This window comes from Zosterops lateralis (genome assembly GCF_965231275.1).
Source record: "Zosterops lateralis genome assembly, chromosome: W".
Taxonomy (NCBI): domain Eukaryota; kingdom Metazoa; phylum Chordata; class Aves; order Passeriformes; family Zosteropidae; genus Zosterops; species Zosterops lateralis.
The window spans coordinates 16973407-16996738 of record NC_139801.1 but is presented as its reverse complement, the minus strand read 5'-3'; the positions used below and the strand labels follow the sequence as shown (position 1 = coordinate 16996738).

The 23332-nt window shown below is 46.5% G+C and overlaps 1 protein-coding gene across 1 annotated transcript; it reads right to left on the bottom strand.

The window, feature by feature from the left end:
- Positions 1-2685: 2685 nt before the first annotated feature.
- LOC310922233 (T-box transcription factor TBX22-like) lies at positions 2686-14056 on the bottom strand (the record flags this gene model as incomplete). Its single annotated transcript, XM_083882692.1, is given in 10 exon segments — positions 2686-2693; positions 5498-5543; positions 5545-5584; positions 5665-5729; positions 5824-5988; positions 6212-6333; positions 12989-13041; positions 13255-13356; positions 13715-13838; positions 13936-14056. Coding segments are annotated over 10 exon segments (846 nt in total).
- Positions 14057-23332: the final 9276 nt, after the last annotated feature.

Here is a 23332-nt window from a genome sequence, read left to right as displayed (position 1 = left end):
AACAGGTGGGTATCAGAGATTGGGACAGAAGAAACCCACAAGGGACACCAGGGGACCAAAAGTGGCCCAGCTCTAGCCCGAGCTGGAATGCACAAACAGAGGATGGGAGGAGGAGCATGATAGACCTGAGAAATATCATAATCCAGGGCATTCGGGAAGCCGTCCCAAGGGGTCAGAACATTAGCAAAGCTTTCAATGAATGCCAGGGGAAAGATGAGTCCCCCACTGAATGGATTGAGCGACTAAGGCGAAGTCTACAGATATATTCTGGGACGGACCCCAGTTCCCCCGTGGGGGAGGTGTTGCTCAAAACACAGTTTGTAGCGAAGTCCTGGGAGGACATTCGAAGAAAGCTTGAAAAGATAGATGGCTGGCAAGACAAAAGCTTGCAAGAGTTGCTGAGGGAAGCGCAGAAAGTTTACATGAGAAGGGAGGACGAGAAGCAGAAGGTGCAAGCCAAGGTTTTGGTAGCGGCAGTGAAGGAGGTCCAGAGACAGGAACAGGCTTCGGGTAAGTATAAGACCTTACCCCGAAAGCCTTCAGGCCCCCGCAAGGCAACCCCAGACACCAGAAGGGAATTGCCTGAGTGTTACTATTGTAAAAAGGCAGGACACCTTCGGAGAGATTGCAAGAAAAGGATAAGAGATGAAAAGCTGTTCCAGGAGGATTAGGGGTGTCAGGGGCTCTTCACCTTGGGGACCAGGACATCTAACGAGCCCCTGGTAAAATTGAAAGTAGGTCCCCAGCGTCAAGAGATCGTTTTTCTGGTGGATACCGGGGCAGAAAGGAGCACCTTGCAGCATTTACCAGAGGGATGCACGGTCAGTGAAGAGAAAGTTGTGGTGGTGGGGGCAAAGGGGGATCCTTTTAAAGTGCCAGTGATAAAAAGCGTAGAAATTGAATCAGAGAATAAAGTTTGCTTGGGAAATTTGTTGTTGGTGGAGGAAGCTGATTACAACTTGCTAGGGAGAGATATGATTATCGCTCTTGAAATTAGCATAGTTGTAAGAAGCTCCGATCTCGTGGTAAGAATGTTTAAGCTCACCGAGAAGGATGAGGCAGACATCAATCCAGAGGTATGGCACTCAAAAGGGGAGGTTGGGAAGCTAGAAATAGATCCCATTCACATCATAATCGAGAATCCCGAGGACCCTATACGGGTCAAACAGTATCCCATTCCTCTGGAAGGAAGAAAGGGATTGAAGCGGGTAATCGATGACCTTTTGAAAGGAGGAACAATAGAACCATGCATGTCCCCCCATAACACCCCTATACTGGCTGTGAAAAAGGCAGATGGAAGCTATCGGCTAGTTCAGGATTTGAGGGCAGTAAATGCTCGAACCAGGACTAGGTTTCCGGTGGTGGCCAATCCATATACTTTACTGAACCGGCTCACGCCTGAGGATGTATGGTATAGTGTGATTGACCTGAAGGATGCATTCTGGACTTGTCCCTTGGATGAGAAAAACAGGGATTACTTTGCTTTCCAATGGGAGGACCCCGATACCAATAGAAAACAGCAGTTGAGATGGACAGTGCTTCCCCAAGTGTTTGTAGAATCCCCTAACCTGTTTGGGCAGGCCCTGGAACACCTCTTGACTCAATTTACCCCGAAGGCAGGGACAAAACTGTTACAGTATGTGGATGACCTGTTAATAGCTGGACCTTCTGAGGGAAGTGTGAGGAAATGCACGGTGGAATTGCTAAATTTTATCGGAGCTAAGGGACTGAAAGTTTCAAAATCCAAACTACAGTTCACGGAGCCCGAAGTGAAATATTTGGGTCATTGGCTGTCCCAAGGGAAAAAGAAATTAGACCCTGAGAGGGTCGCGGGAATCATTACATTACCCGCTCCAAAAACTAAGAGGCAAATACGCCAAGTGTTAGGGCTCCTGGGATACTGTAGACAGTGGATTGAAGGTTTCAGTGAGAAAGTGAGATTTCTGTATGAAAGATTGAACACCAACAGGGTGAAGTGGACTGAGCAGGATGAATTGGATTTCCAAAAATTGAAAGAGGTCCTCATGACAGCCCCAGTACTGACCCTTCCAGATGTGAACAAAGAGTTCCAATTGTTTGTAGATGTCAGTGGACAGACTGCACAGGGAGTCCTGACTCAGGAATGGGCCAGAAAAAGGAAACCCATAGGATTTTTATCAAAAATCCTGGATCCTGTGAGTCGGGGATGGCTTACATGCTTGCAGGCCATCGTCGCAGTGGCACTCCTGGTGGAAGAGGCAAGGAAAATCACCTTTGGAGCCTCACTGGTAGTTTACACCCCCCACAATGTGAGAAACATTCTACAATAAAAGGCAGAAAAGTGGTTGACCGATTCCAGGCTTCTGAAATATGAAGCCATTCTGATCAGCTCCCCGGAATTGGAGTTAAAAACCACCTCAGCACAGAACCCTGCACAGTTCATGTTTGGAGACCCCTCCGAGGAACTGCTGCATGATTGTGCTGAGATCGTGGAACTCCAGACAAAAGTAAGACCAGATTTGAAAGATCAGGAATTGGAAGGGGGAGAAAAATGGTTTGTGGATGGGTCGGCGAGAGTAGTGGAAGGGAAAAGGAAATCAGGGTACGCAGTGGTGGACGGCAGAACGGGAAAGAGGGTGGAATCGAACCCCCTGAGACCCGAATGGTCGGCCCAGGCTTGTGAGCTTTACACTCTCCTGAGGGCTCTCAAAAGGCTAAAGGGGAAAAGGGGGACCATATTCACCGATTCCCGATATGCGTTTGGGGTGGTTCACACTTTCGGAAAGATTTGGGAAGAAAGAGGTTTAATAAACACAAAGGGGAAAAGTTTGGTCCACGGAGAGATGATTCGACAAATCTTGGAGGCAATCAGAGAACCAAAAAGAGATTGCGGTGGTACATGTGAAAGGACATCAGACCGGATTGCAATTTCAAACGCGCGGCAATAATCTGGCTGATCAGGAAGCGAAAAGGGCAGCGTTGCTCACAGTGAGCATTCCCGAGGTAGTCGGGGAGGAGAACTCCGAAATCCAAATATGTCCCTCTGAGAAGGACATTGAAGGATTCAAGGAGATGGGAGGGGCTTTGGAAATGGGGAAATGGAAGTTGCCTGATGGAAGGGAACTGGTCCCGAAAAGTACGGCCAGAGGGATCCTAAGACGTCTGCATGAGCAGACCCATTGGGGAACACGGGCATCGGCTGACCAGTTTCTGAAGTTCTTTGGGTGCAAGGGTATTTTTGAATTGGCAAAACAAGAGGTACAAGGGTGCGTGACTTGCCAGAGAGTGAACCGGTCCAGATCCAGACAAACAGCTTGGGGAGGTTGTCCTCTTTCATATCGGCCGTTTGAAAGGATCCAGGTGGATTTCACTGATTTACCAAAGGTCGGAAGATATAGGTACCTATTGGTTATTGTGGACAAATTGACACACTGGGTAGAGGCGTACCCAAGGGCGAAAGCCACAGCTCAAACGGTTTCCAAAGTGTTGTTAGAAGAAATGCTGCATACTCATTACCAAATTCTTCCAGAGGGGTTTCCCCCCCCCCTTTATTTTAATTTCTTACCAAAATCACTGGGAAAGGATGTAAGGGAATTGTAAGGGAATGTGGATCCGTTTGTGCTACTATTTACATTCAATTCCAACCAATACAATGCCTGGCTGCAATCTGATCCGACTTGACACGCAACCAGCAACCCAAAATCAGCTGTAAAACTGAACCACATCTGCTGGTATAGCAAATCTTAAAAAATCTTAAAAACACAAAGATTTTGAACATGATGCAAATTAATTTCCAAACTCCCAAGAAGCAGAGCCTCTCACAGGTCAGCCCTTGATCACAATAATTCAGGAAGGTTTTGTGGTGTGAAGGTCTCACCCTTCCCTGCTGATGTCAGGACTGAAGCAGCCACTGACATCAGCAGGGCAGGATCCAGTCCTCTCTCCATGGACATATCCTGATGTCCTCCAGGGCTCAGGGACTTTGGGCCATGTAAAATATGGGATTGAGTTGATATTTGTGTATGAGGCAGCAAGGGAATCCCTATGTGGTTAGATACAGCAGAGCAAAGCAGGGTCAGTATCTGCTGCACAGTATCCCGAGCAATAATATCACCCAAATTCCACAGCAAGTTTGGGAATGGGGATTGCAGCAGAAATGATGGAGCAGATCAATGAGCAGATGTTTTCTGCCCTTTCTATTAGGATTTAAAATAAAAATTCTCGGGGAGGTTTTTTTTTTTAGCATGTTGATCATAATTTCTTTTAATTTACCTCCTGGTTTTAGAGCTTTGGGATTTCAGTTTTATGGTATTTCTTCAGAAATGTATTTTATTAGTAGTAGAACCGCAGATTTTGTTATATTTATATCAGTTCAGGAATTCCACCCTGAAGAAAAATACCAAATACATTAAACAAGAAAAAAAATCTAAAAATCCCAGGTAGCCCTAATATTATATGTACAATAATATTTTTGCATCTTTAACATTGCAGTTGCTGTTGTTTCATTCCTCATGCAGCTCATCCACCACCTCATCTCCCCTGGCAAACGGGTTCAAAAAGGGCTTTTGGCATAAGATATTTTCTAAAACTAAAATTAATAAAACAACTATTAATAATACTAATAAAACTTCTACTACTACTACCACCAACAACAATTAATGATCATTTTAGTTCTTTTTACAACTGATAAATCTCTTAATTTCTCCCGAATCAGATTTCTTTGTGCCCTCATTTCTATGCCTGCAGAACATGAATTCTTGCTGTGAATTTTTGCAGCATTTCCCGGCAGACACAGGGGTGACTTGGTGTCCCAAGACTTTGAAGAGTTCCTGACATAAATGAGAGTTTAACTCGCGACTTTAAACCCAACTTGGAGGGCTACAATGTGCAAACGAGCTGTTAGTTTTTTCCCTTCGGCGCTATGAATAATCTGGTTTCAAATAATTGCTTTCTGAAGCCGTTTTTCTGGGAAAGGGCTGTAAAGGACCTGTTGCTCTTGTCAGGATAAAGGAGAACATTTTCCCCGAAAGTTTTCCTCCTCTTTTCTGCATTTCTGTGCGACTGTTGCATCCTAAATTCCAGATAATTTTATTTTCTGTCTCATAACGCGTTTGTCGGCGCAGAAGCTGCCGCTGCAGAAAGCACGGGCGGTCACCACTACCACGTTTGTAGTTGATATTCCCAACCCGGTTGGAAGCAATTAGTGTAACACGATCAAAGCCGGAACAACCCGACTCCAAATTATCCTCCAGCACACTCAGATATTTTTTTCTGCCCATCTAACTCTGGTTTCAGCCGGGGGCTGGAGCAGCCCGCGCCCTCATCCTGTTCTTCCCGGCTTCTCGCATCCATTTTCACAGGAGTTTTCTCCAAACCAACGCGGAATTAACTCCCCCAAAAATCAGGGATTTGTTTTCTGGGCGCACCTCGTTATCTTTGATGGTTTGAGCCCCTCGAGGAGCCCCGCGGGGAGCTCCGGGCATGCGGCCCGGAGAGGCAGCGAGCGGGATTCACTTACCCTGGCTGTCCGCGCCGAAAGCCTTGAAGTCCAGGGCGAGGGGGGGGTCTCCAGGGGTACGTCTCCAGGAGCCCGTCCAGGACCCCTCTGCGGGGCGAGAGCGCGTTAAACGCAGCCGCGGGGACGGTGGGCGCGGGGGGCGGCGGCGGGGCAGCCCCGGCCCTTACCTGTTCCTGCCGGGGTCCCGAAAACCTTTGGCGAAGGGATTCCTGTCGATCTTCAGCTTCGTGATCTGCAGGGTGAAAGCGAAGGGGCCATTGGGGAGCGGGGCAGGCTGGGATGGGCGGCATGGCCATCGGGGTCTCCATCCCCCCGGCTCCCGGTACCTGCTGGTTCTGGTAGGCCGTGACGGTGGTGAACTCGGTCTCCAGGAAGGAGAAGGTCTGCACCCCCTCGGCCGGCAGCGACTGGATCTGCGCTAGATCGAAGCGAGAATCCTGGGCGATAACGTGGACGCGGGGCTTGTACTTGTGCATGGACTGCAGGATGATCTGTACGGGGGGACAGGCGGCTGAGCCCTCCCGGAGGGAGAAGGGCAGGGAGAAATCCCGAGGCGAGAGTCAGGAAGGACCCAGCCCTGAGCCCCGGCACAGGAAGGACCGGCTCCCGCCTTCCCGGCGCTGCCCCCCGGATGATGCTCGGCATCCCGGGGCTATGCTCTGCCCCTCCCCGGCCCCCCCCCCCCCCCCCCCGGCGGGGCTGCCCCACACCTACGTGCCCCTTGTCGTCCATCTCGTTGTTGGTGAGCTTCACGTGGTCGAAGCTGATGATTTGACTCATCCAGGTCTCCCCGGAGCAGGGGGAGTCGGGGTGGATGTAGAGGCGCGGGGTGATGCAGGTGATTTATTAAAAAACTATGGACATTGATCTAATACCAATATCCAACTATGACGGACAAAGACTCTCTAACAGTTTAAAGTTAGAAAGTGTATGTTTATTACGACGCCGGGCAGCGTGCGGGATAGCTCCCAGAAACACACGCGCAATTTACAGATCATCACAGGGTCTTTTATCTACAGGAGTATTGAATACACAAACTACAAATGCATATTCATAGCTCTGATACCTCCCATTCCCCGCTTCGTATGGTAATTAGCCCAAAAAGCCACCAAGCATGCGTAGTTTGTTCTTTGAAATGGGTCGGTGGTCTTTTTTATGGGGTGGGGTCCCAAAATGATGAAGTAAGATTGTCTTCCTCAGCTCTGACTTTTTAACCTTTAGTGTTCGTGACAGCTAAATCCTGTTTTTCCCAGGACTGTTTGATTTATGATTGTATTGTGTTCATAGGGTCTATTGATTATTCAGGATGCAAAAGCCTAGTTTGACAGCTCCTCTGACTGATTGGTTCCTTCCAAGGATTATCAGTTCCTTCAGTCTGGCTTCTGTTAGCAAAAGGGAAGTCCTAGCTACATTATCTCAGCACTATCTATTTTGACTACAGTCTTTAATTCTTCTAAATCAATGCCTCATTTTCCCCACTTCTCCTTTTAAAGTGAGTAAATTCTTTTACTCAAAAGTGTCTTCCTCATCAATCCAATCTGTACAGCTAGTGTCTCTCAAGACCAAGCCATACGCTTTTGATAATGAGGTTAAGGCTGCTATTCGTCGTAGCATCCTCCAATTCCAAATAAGCATCGCAACAGATAAAACTAAACTTATACTAACCAAAATAAGCAACACAACTATAGGGTGGACTAAGGCATGTAGTATACCAGTTGCTGTTGTCCTTCTTCCTTAATTTCCTTTAAGATTTTTTTTCAATCTGGGATGTTCCTATGGGTACAGGCAGTATCTTACAGGAGCCCGATAGGAAAAATCACATCCCTTAATTCTAACAAAATTGCAAACACACAAATTGAATTGGGTTACAACTTGGTTGTCTATTTCTATAATGCAGCATGCTGTCTTTGGACAGACACAACCTTGCCCTGTGTACACCAGTGAAGTTTTCTGTTTGTCTCAAAGTGACAGATCCTAACTGTCTTCTTGCAGTACAGGGCTCTAGATTAACAGTTTGCCTTTTTCCTTCAATTTCTTGTGCCCACATTCGGTGTTCAGAAGGGTACAATACAGTTTCCTCATGATTTAATCTTTAGGGGACTATTGGCATGTATAGTTAAAACAAAGGCTGTCACTGTACTAGTCACAGGGTTATAGGTGAAATACTCCCAACCCTGTTCCTAGCACCCCAGTGAGAGATCTCTAGATGGCACCTGGGGATCACAGCCTTTCTATTACAGGTATTTGAGTCATACTCTTTTATTGCACACCCCTCTATTTTGAGTCTAAATGGAGGACATTTCCCTTAGCATCTTATTTAAAGCCTTACGAGAGTAAGCATCATAAGCTTTTCTTTGGCACCTGTTTATCTCAGTCACATTGTACCTACGCAGTATTGCGTTGACCCTTGTTATGGTTAAGCTTATTACAGCAATAATTACAACTTTCCACATAGTGTCTATAATAACTATTAGTCCATCTATTTGTGGTTCCGAGTGAGTTTCAGTTTTAGTTCATCGTTGCCTGGTGTGATCTTCCAGATTCCTTCTGGGGCTTTCTTCACTCGGGAGTGATGGATCCAGGCCTTCTGTTCTTTGATCTTGATTGTAGTGAAAGTAGTAAGAAGCATCTGGAATGCTCCTTCTCACTGTGGTTCCAAGAACTTTTCTGCAAAAGACTTAATTTCTAGGTTGTCTAATTTTTTGTTTTGAGCTCCAGCAACATATTTCTTAAATTGTCTATTTAGGGCCACCATATACTTGTGGCTCTCTATCTGGGGATATGGTGGCTGGAACTCTACCCCTCGTATTATTTTTGCAACCGTGCTTTGGTTACTTCTCGGGCTTTAGTCGTTCTAGTAGGCAAGGCTTCTGGCCATCCTGAAAAGGTATCAGTTAACACCAATAGGTAACGATATCCTCCCTTCCTGGGCAGCTCTGTAAAATCAATTTGTTATTGTTGCCCAGGTCCACAGCCTTTCCCAATTTGTCTCATTTTAGGCTTTGGTGTATTTTTGGAATTAGTTTGGAGGCAAAGACTACACTGACAGGTTACCTGTATCACTGTACCTTGTAACTTTCTGGCCACAATTCTTTCCTTCAAATAACTATACAAGATGTCTATTCCCCAGTGTGTTTTCCAATGTTCTCTTTGCACTAATGACCATAACAAATAGGATGGTACTGCAGGCTTCTCTTTCTCTGTCATGGCCCACCCTTCCTGATTGTAATTTGCTTTTTCTGCTTTAATAAGTTTCTTACCCTTCATATTATATACTGGCTTACCTTTAATTGAAATTTTTTTTATCTGGGATAAGTGCTGCCTCAATTGTCTCATCGGGTACCTCACCTTTAGCTGCATCTTTTGCCTCTCTGTCCGCCAGCATATTCTTCCAATTAGAGCTCACTTTTTGATGCGATCTGTGCCATCCTCTCAAGTAGCTGCACAGCATCTAGCAGCTTTAGGATTTTTTTCCAAATGGCTCCATGTGCAAGGACTACCTCAAAGGCATACCTTGAGTAAATGTCCAGCCTTCTTTGCAGAGGTGTTGGTGGGCAATGGTCCAGACTCTATTACCTCTCTGCTGATGGTAACTGCATACCCAGCATGCCTTTTTTCCACTGACAACGTAGCTGCTTCTGTCAGTAAACCAGGTCTCAGCATTCTCAATCGGAGTGTCCTTCAGATCCAGGTGACTGGAGTAGGTGGTTTCGATGGTCTCCAGGCGGTCGTGGATCACTGGTTCTCCTATACTCCCGCTGAGGAAGGAAGCTGGGTTCACAATGTTAGTTACCACAATCTTAACATCGTCCGAGGGCTGGAGCTGACATGACGGCCTTCTTTAGCTGGTCAAAGGCCTGAATAGCTTTCTTAACCCAGGTAAATGACTGTTTGCCTCATCAGCTGGGCTTTCTTCTGGGATCTGCAAGCCCAAAAAGTTTAGGAGGCTTACCGTCCGGTCCACTCATGTTCCCTGGATCTGGGTAGCTATTAGGAGGTCTTCTGCATACTGGAGCAACTGTTTGCAAGCTGCTCCCCAAATATCTTCCATCCAGTTTGAGGTTCTCCTGTGCAAGGACCACCTCAAAGGACTCAAATGAAAAGATTTTCTGGCTGGCTTTATGGAGAGGGAGGCAAAAGAAAGCATCTGCACATCTAAAACAGTAAATGAGTTAACAAGATATAAGGGTTAGCAACTACTGAATACAAGCCTTCAGTTATCTTGTTAACAGCTAAGTTATGACTTGTCAGGCTTCTTTACTGGCACGATAGGAGTGTTGAAATTAAACTGACACTCCTTCAGTAGTTTTATCTTTAAAAAGTTTTCTTTGCCCTGCCGGCATGTCAGGAGCCTACACTCCAGGAAACGCTTAATCTATTTTCTTTTTTTTTTATTATTATTACTAATTTTTTTTTCAATTTTTTTTTCTCTACATTAAACTTAACAGTTTTACATATTGTTGATTCTTTACCTCCAAAATAATTTTTCTATTTTTAAATATTACTTTTGCCTCCAGCTGCTTTAGCAGATTTCTGCCCAAAAGTGCAGATGGAGCATTAGGCATATAAAAATCGATGGATTCTCTATTGTTTCTCCAATTTAAACTTCAATGGTTTGTAAATGTAAGCCTTTTTTTTAGGTTGGCCAGCCGCTTCTTTTACTATTACATAGTTACTGGTTACAGGTGTTAGGGTTTTATTGCCTCGGTGTCTTATCAAGAATTTTATTTCTTTTTTTTTTTTTTTTTTTTTTTTTTTTTTTTTTTTTTTTCTGTTATGTCATCAAGCAGCAATTGGAATCGGGTAAATGCTGCTTGATTACAAACTTCCCCTATTGGATCACTTCGATAGCCTTTAGTACCCTTTTCCCAAATCTCTAAATCACTCTCCATCAGAGGTACTTAAAAGAAAAACCCCATACAATTGTCTAGACACTTAATCCAAATTACTGGTTATTAATTTTTAGGGTTTCTGAAATTCCGTTTCTGGGCAGGGGAACTCTTTGAACCAGCTTTTCAATTCTTGTTCCTTCTATTCTTAGAACAAAAAGTTAGCAATATGTATTCTTTAAAACAAGGCTCGAAGCACCAGCTGTTGAAGAAAGAATTTGTGTTTACATAAAAAAGGAAAAATTCTTTTTATTTAAAAGAAAAAACCACGCGATTACCCAGACACATAATTCAAATTACTGGTTATTAATTTTTAGGGTTTCTGAAATTCCATCCCTGGGCAGGGGAACTCTTTGAACCAGCTTTCCAATTCTTGTGTCTCCTATTCTTGGGCATATAGTTTAACCAGAAAAAGGAAAAAAACCCAGCTTGTTAATCTAAAAAAAATTAGCAATATGTAAACAAGGCTCGAAGCACCAGCTGTTGAAGAAAGAATTTATGTTTACATAAATAAAAAAAATATATTTTTATTTAAAAGAAAAACCCTACACAATTACCCAGACACTTAATTCAAATTCTGCCGGCATTAGACATAAGTTCTGGGTTCTTTGCTTTTCTTGCACAAAACTACCAGACAAAAGTCCTTTCCCCCTTCACCAAAACCTGTTTATGTGATAGCAGTTTTTTTTAGGCTCACAAAACAATGGGTTCTGACTACTTTAAACTCACTTAGTTAAAGATTTTAACACAGCGTCTCTGATCAAAAACACTCCACAAATTTTCTGCACTGAGGAAAAAGCAGGGGGGGTTTCTCGATCAGGCAGTTTTGGCTCTTTTTACAATTAAAACTGCATTCTACAAACAAACAACAGTTAAAACAAACACATCAGGCTTTTTCAGAATTTCAAAGACTCAGCCGGAGGCAACAAATCCCGGCTCCCTGCCAGTCACCAGGGCAACTCAGATTCCTGCCTGATCACTGTGATATGTCACAAAAAAACCACCCAAAACTTTTTTTTTTTTTACACTTGCTTGTTTTTCTAATAAACAATAAACAGTTTATCCACCCACAGATGTTTTTCTATTGAACAGCACACTGATTAAAATCACACTATCAGTTATGCAGTCAGAAATTACAGCGCTCTCCGTGACACCCTCCAGTCACGGCCCAAGCACATCCCCCCCCGAATTCCTCTGCTTTTCAGCAGAGATATCCTTCCGCGGATCGGCGGGGGTTTTAAAATCTCTTAAAAACAAAAACACTTACAGCACAAACTTAAAAACAAAACCACTTACAACACAAACTTTCACAATTCACACACATACGGTACACAAATTAAGCACTCAATCACAAAGAAAACCCAAACAGACACGAATACACACACATCCAGTGTTCGCGACCGCAACTCAAAACGGGACCCTGTTCACCTTAAAAATTCAGGCTAGCCTCTCAGATTATGAATTACCAAAGTGCACCTTTAAACTACAAGCCAAATTGGAACTAATACAATAGCTCTGTGCCGCCGCTGCTTTCCCCCTGGAATGCAGCCAACAGAGAGCAGCTTTACCTGGACAAACCAAAGATGGAGCCACTACGCCCCCAATACCAGCATCTCTATGCTGCTGCTGCTTTCCCTTCTGGAATGCAGCCAACAAGTGACCAGCTTTACCTGGAACACAACAACTGTTACAATACTCCTCGGAGATTCCAAAACCCAGGCCTCTGCTTTGCATAAGACGTCTCTTATGACTTATAAGCCGCCTCTATTCAAAGGTACCTTCATTCAATACATTTTTCTTTAAACATACCTTTTGTCCGTAGTTCCAGGAGGTTCAGGTCTTTCCCCGGGTGGACGGTAAGGTTTGAGGAGCCCTCACCCCGAAAACTTCCGGGTGGGCGCCCTGAGGGGTCCTAGACCCCACCGGCCCCACGGCCAGAAAGAGCAGTTCTCCTGCCTGGCTCGCCAAAATGATTTATTAAAAAAACTATGGACATAGATCTAATACCAATATCCAACTATGACGGACAAAGACTCTCTAACAGTTTAAAGTTAGAAAGTGTATGTTTATTACGACGCCGGGCAGCGTGCGGGATAGCTCCCAGAAACACACGCGCAATTTACAGATCATCACAGGGTCTTTTATCTACAGGAGTATTGAATACACAAACTACAAATGCATATTCATAGCTCTGATACCTCCCATTCCCCGCTTCGTATGGTAATTAGCCCAAAAAGCCACCAAGCATGCGTAGTTTGTTCTTTGAAATGGGTCAGTGGTCTTTTTTATGGGGTGGGGTCCCAAAATGATGAAGTAAGATTGTCTTCCTCAGCTCTGACTTTTTAACCTTTAGTGTTCGTGACAGCTAAATCCTGTTTTTCCCAGGACTGTTTGATTTATGATTGTATTGTGTTCATAGGGTCTATTGATTATTCAGGATGCAGAAGTCTAGTTTGACAGCTCCTCTGACTGATCGGTTCCTTCCAAGGATTATCAGTTCCTTCAGTCTGGCTTCTGTTAGCAAAAGGGAAGTCCTAGCTACATTATCTCAGCACTATCTATTTTGACTACAGTCTTTAATTCTTCTAAATCAATGCCTCACAGGAGTGGTCCGTGTTCCCCGCCACCATCCACTGCAAGCTGTGATAGACGTACCTGGACCGGCCCGGGCCGCGTCAGGAGCCCGTCCCCACCTGCCCCCCACACCCACGCACACCTATAGAGTCTATAGGTGCGTGCGCACCCCCCCCCACCAGCATCCCTGTGTGACCCTCGTGTCCCGCTCGGACCGGACGGGTCGCAGATCGCGGCCATCAGCGCAGGAGGTCCCGCATGGGTGTGGGGAGTCCCTGCCCGTCCCCCCCGTACCTATATCTTTTGGAGTCCACAGGCACGACGTCGATGGCTATGTAATATTGCTGCAGCGGCTCCAGCCCCTTCACCTTCACCCGGACCGACGGGAACATCCTCCTGCGGGCACAGGGACAGCGGCTGAGCCAGAGCTACTGCTCACGGGGCGAAAAGGGGCTGCGAAACTAGGAACAGGCGTCGGGACGAAGGAAAATCGAACTCAACGAAAATAGCGGGGAAAGGAGAGAACGAAGTGAAATATCTCAACAGAACAGAGAAACCCCAGACAACGAAACGAAACGAAACAAAAAAAACCCAAGAAACAACACCATCCCCCGAAAAGAAAAAAGAAAAGAGAAAAGAAAAGAAAAAAGAAAAGAAAAGAAAAGAAAAGAAAAGAAAAGAAAAGAAAAGAAAAGAAAAGAAAAGAAAAGAAAAAAAAAAAAGAAAGAGCGAGGCGGCGGGGGCCGGCCGGTACCTGCCGGCCTTGGTGATGATCATCTCAGTGCCGATGTCGTGGAACCTCCTCCAGAGCTCCGCGCCCTGCAGCTCCACCTGCACCCCGCCCGCCCGGCTCTCGGCATCGGCCTTGGGCCGCTTATCTACGGGGACCACAAAGGGCAGGGGGCGGCTTGGGAGGCTGCCGGGGCAGGGGGCGGCCCTCGTTCCCCACCGCGCCGGGCTCCCTCCGGTACCCACCCGCCTCCGGGGCTCTGCCGGCGCCGGGCTCCTCATCGCGACCCTCCGGCACCTTCCTCTTGGCCGAGCGTCGCACCAGTGCTTCCACCGAGAAGGCGTGAGCCCGGGAGCTGAGCGCCATCCCCCCCGGGCGGCCAGGGGTTCCTCCGGGCGGCAGCGGGGCTCAGGCGGGCGGCGGCGGCTCCATCCCGGCCGACACCCAGCGCCCCTCGCCCGGCCGCCGCACGGCTTCCGTCGGGGGGCACCGGCCACGGTGAGATCCTCTTGCATCCAACTGAGTCAATAGACGGCTGCAGCCTCCTCTGTTTTGGAAACTGGTGGGAGCATAAGAAACATTGAGTGACATTTCATGGGAGTAACGGCGGGGGGGTTGGAGGGGGAGAGCCACAGGGGTGGAGGTTGGAGTGGCCCCGTCTAGGATCAATAAAAGAGTTACTGTTGTCCATTAAATTGTAAAAGTCAAAGAAATTCGACATAATTGCACACTAGGGGGCACTTTTCCAACAAAAGTGCAAATAACGTTTAACCAGAACCAGCGCAAAAGGGAAAAAGAAAAAAAAAAAAAAAGAAAAAGAAAAGGGGAAAAATGAGAGAAAGGGGAAAGATTAACAAAAAAGAAGGAGAAAAGGAGGAAAAAAGAGAAAGGGGTAGAAAAAGAAAGAAAAAGGCGGGAAAAGAGAAATAAACGGGGGGGAAAGTGAAAGAGGGAAAAGGGGGATACAAGAGAAGGGAGCCGTGCCCCGCCTCTGGCCCCGCCGGGCTGCCCCCACGGGCCGGTCTCTCGCGGCCCCTCCGGTGTCCCCGGCACGACAGAGTCGGTGCCACCCCTGGGCTGTGACAGCGCCGGGCAGCGGTTCCGGATTTGTCTCCCGTTTTTTCCTTTGCTTTTTGTTTGTTTGGTTGGTTTGGGGTGTTTTGGCAGCCCTGTCCGTTCCACCACCACCCCCCTCCCCCCCCGCCCCGGCTCCGCTTCAAAGCGCGGCCCCGCCGCGCGTGACAGCTGCGCTGAATTAGGGGCAGAAATCCCCGTTTTCCATTCGGAGAGTCCCAGGAAACTCCTGTACGGCCGGGCAAGGCAAGGTCGGGGGGCTCCGGCCGGGACCCTCAGGTGCGCAGGGAAAGCGCTGCGCGGGACCTGCGCGGCATTTTCACCCCCGCTCCGGGGACCCCCCCCCCCCCCCCCCCCCCCGCCCTGCCCAGACTGGAACCCCCCGCGCCAATTTATTTTCCATCCGGGAACCCTACCCAGAACCGGCAGCAAAGGGGACTCTGGGGCTCAGGTGGGTTTTGGGGAGGGGAGAGTGGTGTCCCTGCTGAGCAGGGGAGTGTCCAACTCCACAACTCCTGTGCAGCCCTGGCCCCACAGCCTTTCCCTGCACTAGGGAGGTCAGCCAGGATAGATGAGCTTTAACGGGGAAAAAATGTAGAAAGGGATAAAATTAACAGGCCAGATGAGAAAGCAAGTTGAGGAGGGGGGAGCTGCCACTGGTTCCTGTGGCTTTGGGGCAGGCAGGGGGATGGGGTGCAGCATTCCATGCTCGGCTTCCAGGTGCTCCCAGAGTCGCAGGGAAGCCCTGGTACATCCAAATGTTTCACTTTTCAGGATTTCTTGCTCTCTTTGTTAGAGTCTCTGTCCTGGTGCACGCATTCCCAAACTTTGGGCTGGCAGCAGGTTGTCTTTGTGAAGAACATGGAATGGTTTGGGTGGGAAAGGACCTTAAATCTCATCTCACCTCCTGCCATGGGCAGGGACACCTTCCACTATCCCAGGCTGCTCCAAGCCCCATCCAACCTGGCCTTGGACACTTCCAGGGGAGCCACAGCTTCTCTGTGCCAGTATTTGTTCCTAAATGTGTGTTTTAATTGTCCCAGACTCACATTCTTGACCTCAAATCCCCATCCCAAGGATGCTCCTTATTCAGCTCAGGGTGTGCATTGCCCATTGATGTTAATACACATTTATAACTATTTACACCTTTTTCAGCACATATTTACACACCAAATTCCTGGCATCTCTCACTGGGACAGGGATTTGAACAGGGAAAAGATCTCAGAAATGAAGGGGTGCAGATACAGCTGCCAAAAGCCAAAGCTCAACATCCAGCCTGGACACCTGATTGGAAGCCACCTCCTTCTCCAGCTGCTGACCTTTTTCCAGTGCCTGCTCTGGTGTGGGCAGTACCGGCAGCCTGATTGGGGAGTGGAAAGTTGGTATCCCAACTTCCCAAAGTCTGATAGTTGTAATCTGAATTATAGGTGGATTTGGCCTTGTGTTATTCCATCCTTCCATGGATCTCCATCAGCAGTGGCCTCTGTTGTGGTTTTGTTTCCTACAGGAATGTCCAGGTGCTCCTGCCTGATGCCTCTGTGGGACAATGTCCAGCCTGCTGCCCATCCTCTGGAATGTCATTCCAGAGGATAATAGTTCCCTGTCCATGGCAGGAGGGCTGGAATTAGATGTTCTGTCAGGTCCCTCCAAACCCAAAGCATTCTATGATCCCTTGTGTCAAGAAGTGGATGGAGAACAGGGCAGGGGAAGGAAATTTGGGGTTCCCTCTTGCTCCTAGGCAGGATCAGCCCCACCTATGCAGATTTAATTCTTCTTACAAAGAGAAATCAATCAAATTTTATGAACATGTTCATAATTAGAAGAGCATAAGGTCATGATTTCAAGGTGACCGATGGGTCCTGGGCAGCGCTGATGGAAGCCACCTGAGGGCATGGAATGTGAACCTTTATCTCTGCTGACATGACATATTATTAAAAAGTATTTTGAGTAATCTTTGATTTTTCTCAGCATTGCAGCACATTTCAAGAACTTGGCTGGGGATCAACCGAGCCTTTTTAATTTCCTACACTGAAAAATAAAACAAAAATCAAGCCCCATTGAGATGATATAATCAGGAACATTTTGAGGGTTTAGGTCAGATTAATGTGTCAGAGAAGGGTTTTCAGGGGACTTGGGGAGCTTTAATCTGTCAAAGGCTGACTCAGAGCCTGCTTGGGCTTTATAATTGTCCTAGTTTAGGGCAAATTTGAGAGGAAACCTCCAAATAGGGTCCCTCTGGGAAGCAAACCCAAACTGCCTCTCCCCCCAATCGGTCTGGGAAAAAATCTCCTTAGAGAAAAGTGGAAAAAACTATTTAACAAAGTGCCCACAAGCACAAAAAATAAATAGCACGAAACAATAAAACCTCTCGCCGCTCTGAAAAGAGATGGCAAAATTGAGACAAGTCCTTGCTGTGAGTGTAGCTCAGCTCGCTCAGTCTCTTATCAGTCCCAGTCCCTCTGGCGCTGGAAAATGCCGTCCTGGGCCCCTGTGGGCCACAGGTGTGAGCTCCCGGTGCTCTTCTGGCTTTTCAGTCCAGAGCAGGTTTAAACAGTTCCAAGAAAAAGAAAAAAAAACAGTCCAGGGAACTTCTCTGCCCCAGCTAGCTAAAAACTAACTAAAAGCAAAGGAGATCTCTGTTCTGCTGTCTGTCCGTGCTGCAGACAACACAGTCCAGGAGTGGAATGCAGAGGAGTGAGTGCAGTTTCTGCAAGCAAACTACACACTGCTTCTTTCTGCCCCTTTGCTCTCAGAACTAGTCTTAAAGGTACAGAACTTAACATACAGCACAAACAGAACAGACAATTGGGGATACAAGCATCAAAAAGTCACCCCAGGACAGTAATCTTATTGTCTTTATGGAATTATGGGATGGAAAGTCCTGAATAACCATCATCAGAGAGTCCAGCAAATAACCAGTTGGCATAAAGTTCAGAATAACTAAGTTAATTTTAAAGCAAGTGTTGCACAATATGCCAGAACTGTTTGCTTAACTCAGAAATGATCTTTTAATATTGTCCCTTAATGTGTGAAAGGACTCAGGTAAACTCCAAACACAGACTAGCCCAGCCACTTTTGGGGCAGATTTTAAGAGATTGAGTTCTTTTCAAGCTGTGCTCAATTTTGCCAAGATTTGCTTTGCATTTGCCAAAACAAAAGCAAAAAAACAACAAATCAAACCAAACCTGCCTTTTGGCTTAGGAGTAATATTTTAATATCACCTGAACTCAATTATGCATCTAATACTTATATCTTTTATATCTCCACTCCATCATTGATTTATATAGAGCTGCAATTATAAATTTAGTATGTGGATATTTTTGGTTCTGATGGATAAATTCAAGGATTGTTTGGGATAAACTCAAGGGTTGTTCATTCTCTGCTCCACAAATCATTAGCAAGAAAATATGTACCCATTTAATATTTGGGAAAATCCTGGTTTCCAGCCCTGCAGTCTCTGATCAGAGCAATGCAGCGCCATTACTCAAACCCTGGCTCCCAGAAGAGCCTCAGCCATTGCTTCTCCAGTGTTTAATTAAATGATGAGTAGTCAAGTTTACAACTGGGTGTGGGTGCATCTCTTCCTGCTGGGTGTATGTGAGGTGGGACACACTCTGAGCAATATTTTGGGGGGTGTAGCTCCTCTCACAGGGAGCACAGCAGAGAATCCTAGGCTGATCCCATGTCCCTGAGTGCTCTTCCCATCCCAGCCTTTGTGGCAACAACTACATCCACCCTTTAAAACTCTTCCCTCTGCTGTAAAAAAGCATTTTAGGATTGATTTAACTCTTTTTGCACGTGCTGCTAACTTGTTACTCCAGGGCTCACTTTCCAGTTTCCTTTTTTTCCTGGATTCCCTACCTTACTGCTACCAGTGAATAAAAATGGGATTTTTTAGATCCAAATCTAGTCCCTTGTAAATTAAAGAATCCTAGAACAGTTTGGGTTGGAAGGGACCTTAAAGCCCATCCATTCCCATCCTCTGCCATGGGCAGGGACACCTTCCACTATCCCAGGTTGCTCCAAGCCCCATCCAACCTGGCCTTGGACACTGCCAGGGATCCAGGGGCAGCCATAGCTTCTCTGAGCAACGAAAATCTAACATATAAATATGTAATACATATAATTGAACGTGCTGCCTCACATCTGTCAAGGGTACCGCCTGCACTGAGAAATGCAAGTGAATATCCAGTATTCCATTGTGCAAATAATACCCTTTCCTTGGAGGAAAAAAAATAAACTTTTGGATGAGACTGTGCCACAAAGAGCTGCCATGACCCAACTGGGAAAGGGATGGGAGGTTTATTATGGGAGGATGTAAGAGCTGGAATTAAACAGTTTCTAAATGCCCTGGAGAAGCTGCAATGGAGAGGATGTGAGGCAGCTGAATGACTCTTCTAGGGGCTGGAATAACACTGGGTTGGGTTCTACGGGAGCTGCAAGTGCCAATATTCAACTTGAATTTTTGTAAACAAAACCACCATTTCACAGGAGTAATTAACTAATTAGTCATTAACAGATTAACAAATATTTCTTTTTCCTAAAATTCTTTCAAACAGAAACTGCTGAAGACTGAGGAATTCTTGGCAGAAAACACCTGTGGTAGCATAAAACAGTGCTCAGGAGATTGTTTTCCCTGACGTTCTCAAATATTCTGTTCCCCAGCACAGCTTTAATTTCATTCCATGATTATTTTGCCCCTCATGAACTTTGAAAAACCTCTGCTCTTCTGTGACTGTGTCCTCTCTTCATTCCTGCTGGGCTGTGGCACCTCTGGGCTGACTCCATGCAAACCAAGAGGTGATGGCAAGGTATCCTTGTCCACAGGACAATCCTGAATTTATTCCATGGCAAAAAATGACAGATCTGAGCAAGAAATGAGCAGTTCATGGTGGTGGCCAACCAGTGCTGAAGTTTCTTGGTTGACCTCCTAAGGAGGTCCTTAACCTCCACATACAATGCACTACTTAAAGATAAATTAAAATAAATCTCTGTTATGCTATTTTATACATAACCTCCCCCTCGAGTGTGTGCAGGGAATAGAATTAAACCTTAAGGAAATGATTCAGTGAAGTAAAAACAATACAGACAACTTTTGGGGAGAGTTAAATCAAATTAGGGCACTCAAATCACTTCAAGGGGTGGGCGGTGTTCACCCCCACAAGCAGGGAAGTCAAGGAAGGGTCAATAATGCCCAAGTGAGGTGGGGTAAGGATGAGACTACAGTGGGACCTGTCCCCACAAGAACCTTCCTCCAGATGTGGTTGGCGCCCTGCTGAGTTTCTTCAGGACCTCCAGCATGATGTAACGGGACCTTGTGTGAGATCTCTCACTGCAACTTCCAAATATTTTCTGGAAAAGTAGGATTTCTCATCTCTGTGCTGTGAGGAACCTTTTTCATGTGGCTTTTTCCAGCCCAGCTCCTGGCTTTTGGGAGAATGAGGAAAAGCTGCTCCATCCCTTCTCGAGCCACCAGCCTTCCAAGCATCTCTCCCACCACTTTTCCTTCATCACAGCTTCTCCAGAGCTGAGAAATAAACCCAAGACCTGCCTCCTTCCCCTTCTAAGTAACAGGGAGAATTCCTGATGTGTTGAATTTTTCTCATAATACTTAAAGAAAATATCTAAAGAATGTGTAATAAGGGGGAATTTAGAGAGGGCAAAATTCAGCACATGGATGAAGTAGAAAACCTTTAGAATTGCACCAAAATGAGTCCTGTCTGCCTTTACCTCAGGGAAGGGCTCCAGGGAGGGAAATGAGGTGACCCCAGGTGAGCCCCAGGACCCCCTGTCCCCAGGGCCAGCCCTTCTCTCCTCACTGCTGGAATATGAGGAAGGAAAAGCTGAAGTTCTAGGTTTAGCTGCCAGGAAAAGCACACAGGAGAAGTGAAATTAAAATACTTATGGGGAAGCTGATACTGAGTTATTACATATTCCTGGGCAAGAGCTGGGCACAGATGGGTCCACCTTCTTGCTCTCCCTGCTCAGCATCCCGAGGTCTGGGAACCTGAGCCCCAGAAGCCCTCTTGGAGGCAGAAATCTGAGGGCAAAAAGCCTTTTTAGAGAGAAGGGATGTTATTTTAACCAAATACAGCCTGGGATCTTTAAAGAGTTACTGGGTACCTGGAAACACTCCTTTGGTGATTCGATGGCTTTGGTCGCATCATCTGCTCTGAGAGGAAAAAATGGGTCAATTCTCCCATGATCACCAAGATTTGGGGTGAGGAGGATGAGGATTCACAGCACCAGCACACATCTCAAATGTCCCAAACAGGGCCAGCTTGCCAAGCCCATCTGGACAAATGGCCCCCAGTACTGGGGTCCATGCTGCAGGTCCTTCACCTAGCGTCTCTCCCTCACCAGCCCTGTGATGTCTGGTTCCAGACATTCCAGACCTGGTGCCCAGGTTCCAGCTGCCAAACCCCCTGTGGGGCTGTGTCCTCACTCCAGCAGGAAGAGAAGACCCAGAGGAGGCAGCTCCATGGCCAGGACATGGGGCAGGACAGGGGCACTGGGCAGTCTTGTGGTCTTGGTTGGTGACTTCCACAGTGTGGACAAGAGCCTATTTTGGAGTTTGGCTTTAAAAAAATCATAGAATCATTGAGGCTGGAAAAGATGTCCAAGATCATAAAGTCCAGCTTTTGACTGATCACTCCCATACTCGCTATACCACATCATAAAGTGCCACATTCACGTGGTTTTTGAACACCTCCTGGTTTTGTGACTCCACCACTTCCCTGGGGTGCCTCTTCTAAAGCTTAACCACTCTTTGAGTGCAGAAAAAGCCATGGATGGGCAGGTTTATTCCTGCTGGAATTGCAGGTTTCTGGAGCTTGTTCTTCCACCACACCAAACCCTCATGTCTGCATTAAGCTTTGCTCTCCCTTCCCTGGGGTTAGGGCAGGCGAGTCCAAACATGGTGTGGTGATTTAACCCAGTCCCGCTAACTCCAGTGAAAAGTGCTTTTCCAAGGGCTTTGTTTCCACTCATTTCTCTCCATTGCTGCTGGCTCTGCCCCACCAGCTCTTTTCTGGCCCCAGGACATGCTGAAGGCTTTTCCATCCTTCCTTGTGTGCAGAGATAAACTCAAACTCTGTCCTTAAACCAAGCCCACACCTGTGTGAGACCGACAGAAAACTCCTCTTTGTTTTGCTACTCCATCCTCAGTTAATGCAGGTAATTATGGCCCTAAATGCAAATATAGAGGGAAGATAATGAAAGCTTGGAAGGGCTGAGGCACAGGGGAGAAGGACAATAAATTAAGAGGCTTGCAAGGAAGCTTTCACTCATCTTCATGGTTTGGAGTTGTGAGCTTGCATTTGGGTTAGGAAGCGCCTTTTGAAATTAAACAGAAAAGATACAATCTTAATATTCCATGAGATGTACCAATACAAATATCTGTTGGCAGAGATGTAAAATAACAGCTTTAAAAGCAAGGAAAAGAACCACATGAAGTTTTGGGAGCAGGGTGATGTCACCCCCCTATGGGGATGCAGGAATTGTTTTATAGGTTTTAGCTATGAGTATAGTTTTAATTGTAACTTTAGTGTAGTTTTAGTTAACCTATATGGGCCCCCTGTCCTGGAATTTTTTGCTTATCATAAGTTGATAAGGGTTTCTATGACAACTTTGGTCTCTGCCCAGAGACTGCTTCCCATTGGTCCTCTTCCCATGGCCCATCTTTTTAATGTATCCTTTCTCCCTCTGTTCATCACAGAATTCTTATCTCCAAGGTCCAGAACCTTCGGAGAAGATTTGGCCAGCAGTTGGCAGATTCCCTAGAGACCACTCCCCAATTTACCTCGGATTTGTCAGTGTTTAGGTAATTCAGTTGGCATTTGTTGCTTTGCTTTGTTTTATTGGTTTACAACTTGTATCCACCCCTTGAACTTGTCCTGGACAAAAACCCCCTGCAGCCCAGGTCTGGGGTCTCTCTGGAGGCATCGGACCGGAGGCAAAGGGGTTCCCCTGTGACCCCCCGAATAAACCTCTGTTTCCCAGATGTCTCTGAGAGTCCCCTCTTTCAAACCACAGCCGTGACAGTGTAAGTCGAGGTGCTGCAGAGCCAAGAACTCACAAACCGGTTCTGTTGAGGCGTATCAGAGCTGACCGGGTGGTCCAGCCGAACACCGGGCTGACCAGAAAGAGATACGCACCCCAACACCCCCCAGCCCAGCGAGATATTCTTTGTGTTGGAAATTAAATCTGCATGAACTTCCTGCACAAACCTGGGTGAGACTGCTTTTCAGCCCCTCCCTTAGGGAGGATTGTAGTAAAGCATCTTCCACACCCCCAGCAGATGTTTCCAAATGGGGAAAGAGTTTCAGTTTACCTTGAGACATATTAGGAAGTTTACCTAGATTCTTCCATACCCTTCTGACAAGAATTGGCTCAGGGCCAAGAGAGAAGCATCTATTGGATCTTGTCACTGTTCTTCAAACCCTGTATCCCTCTCTATTGGCTGCAAACCAGGTTATCCCTCCTAAAACATTCAGTATTTAAGAAAGAGCACAAAACGAAGAAAAGGCTTTTCGAGATGTTGTAGCAGGGTGTCTGAGGTTTCTCAGG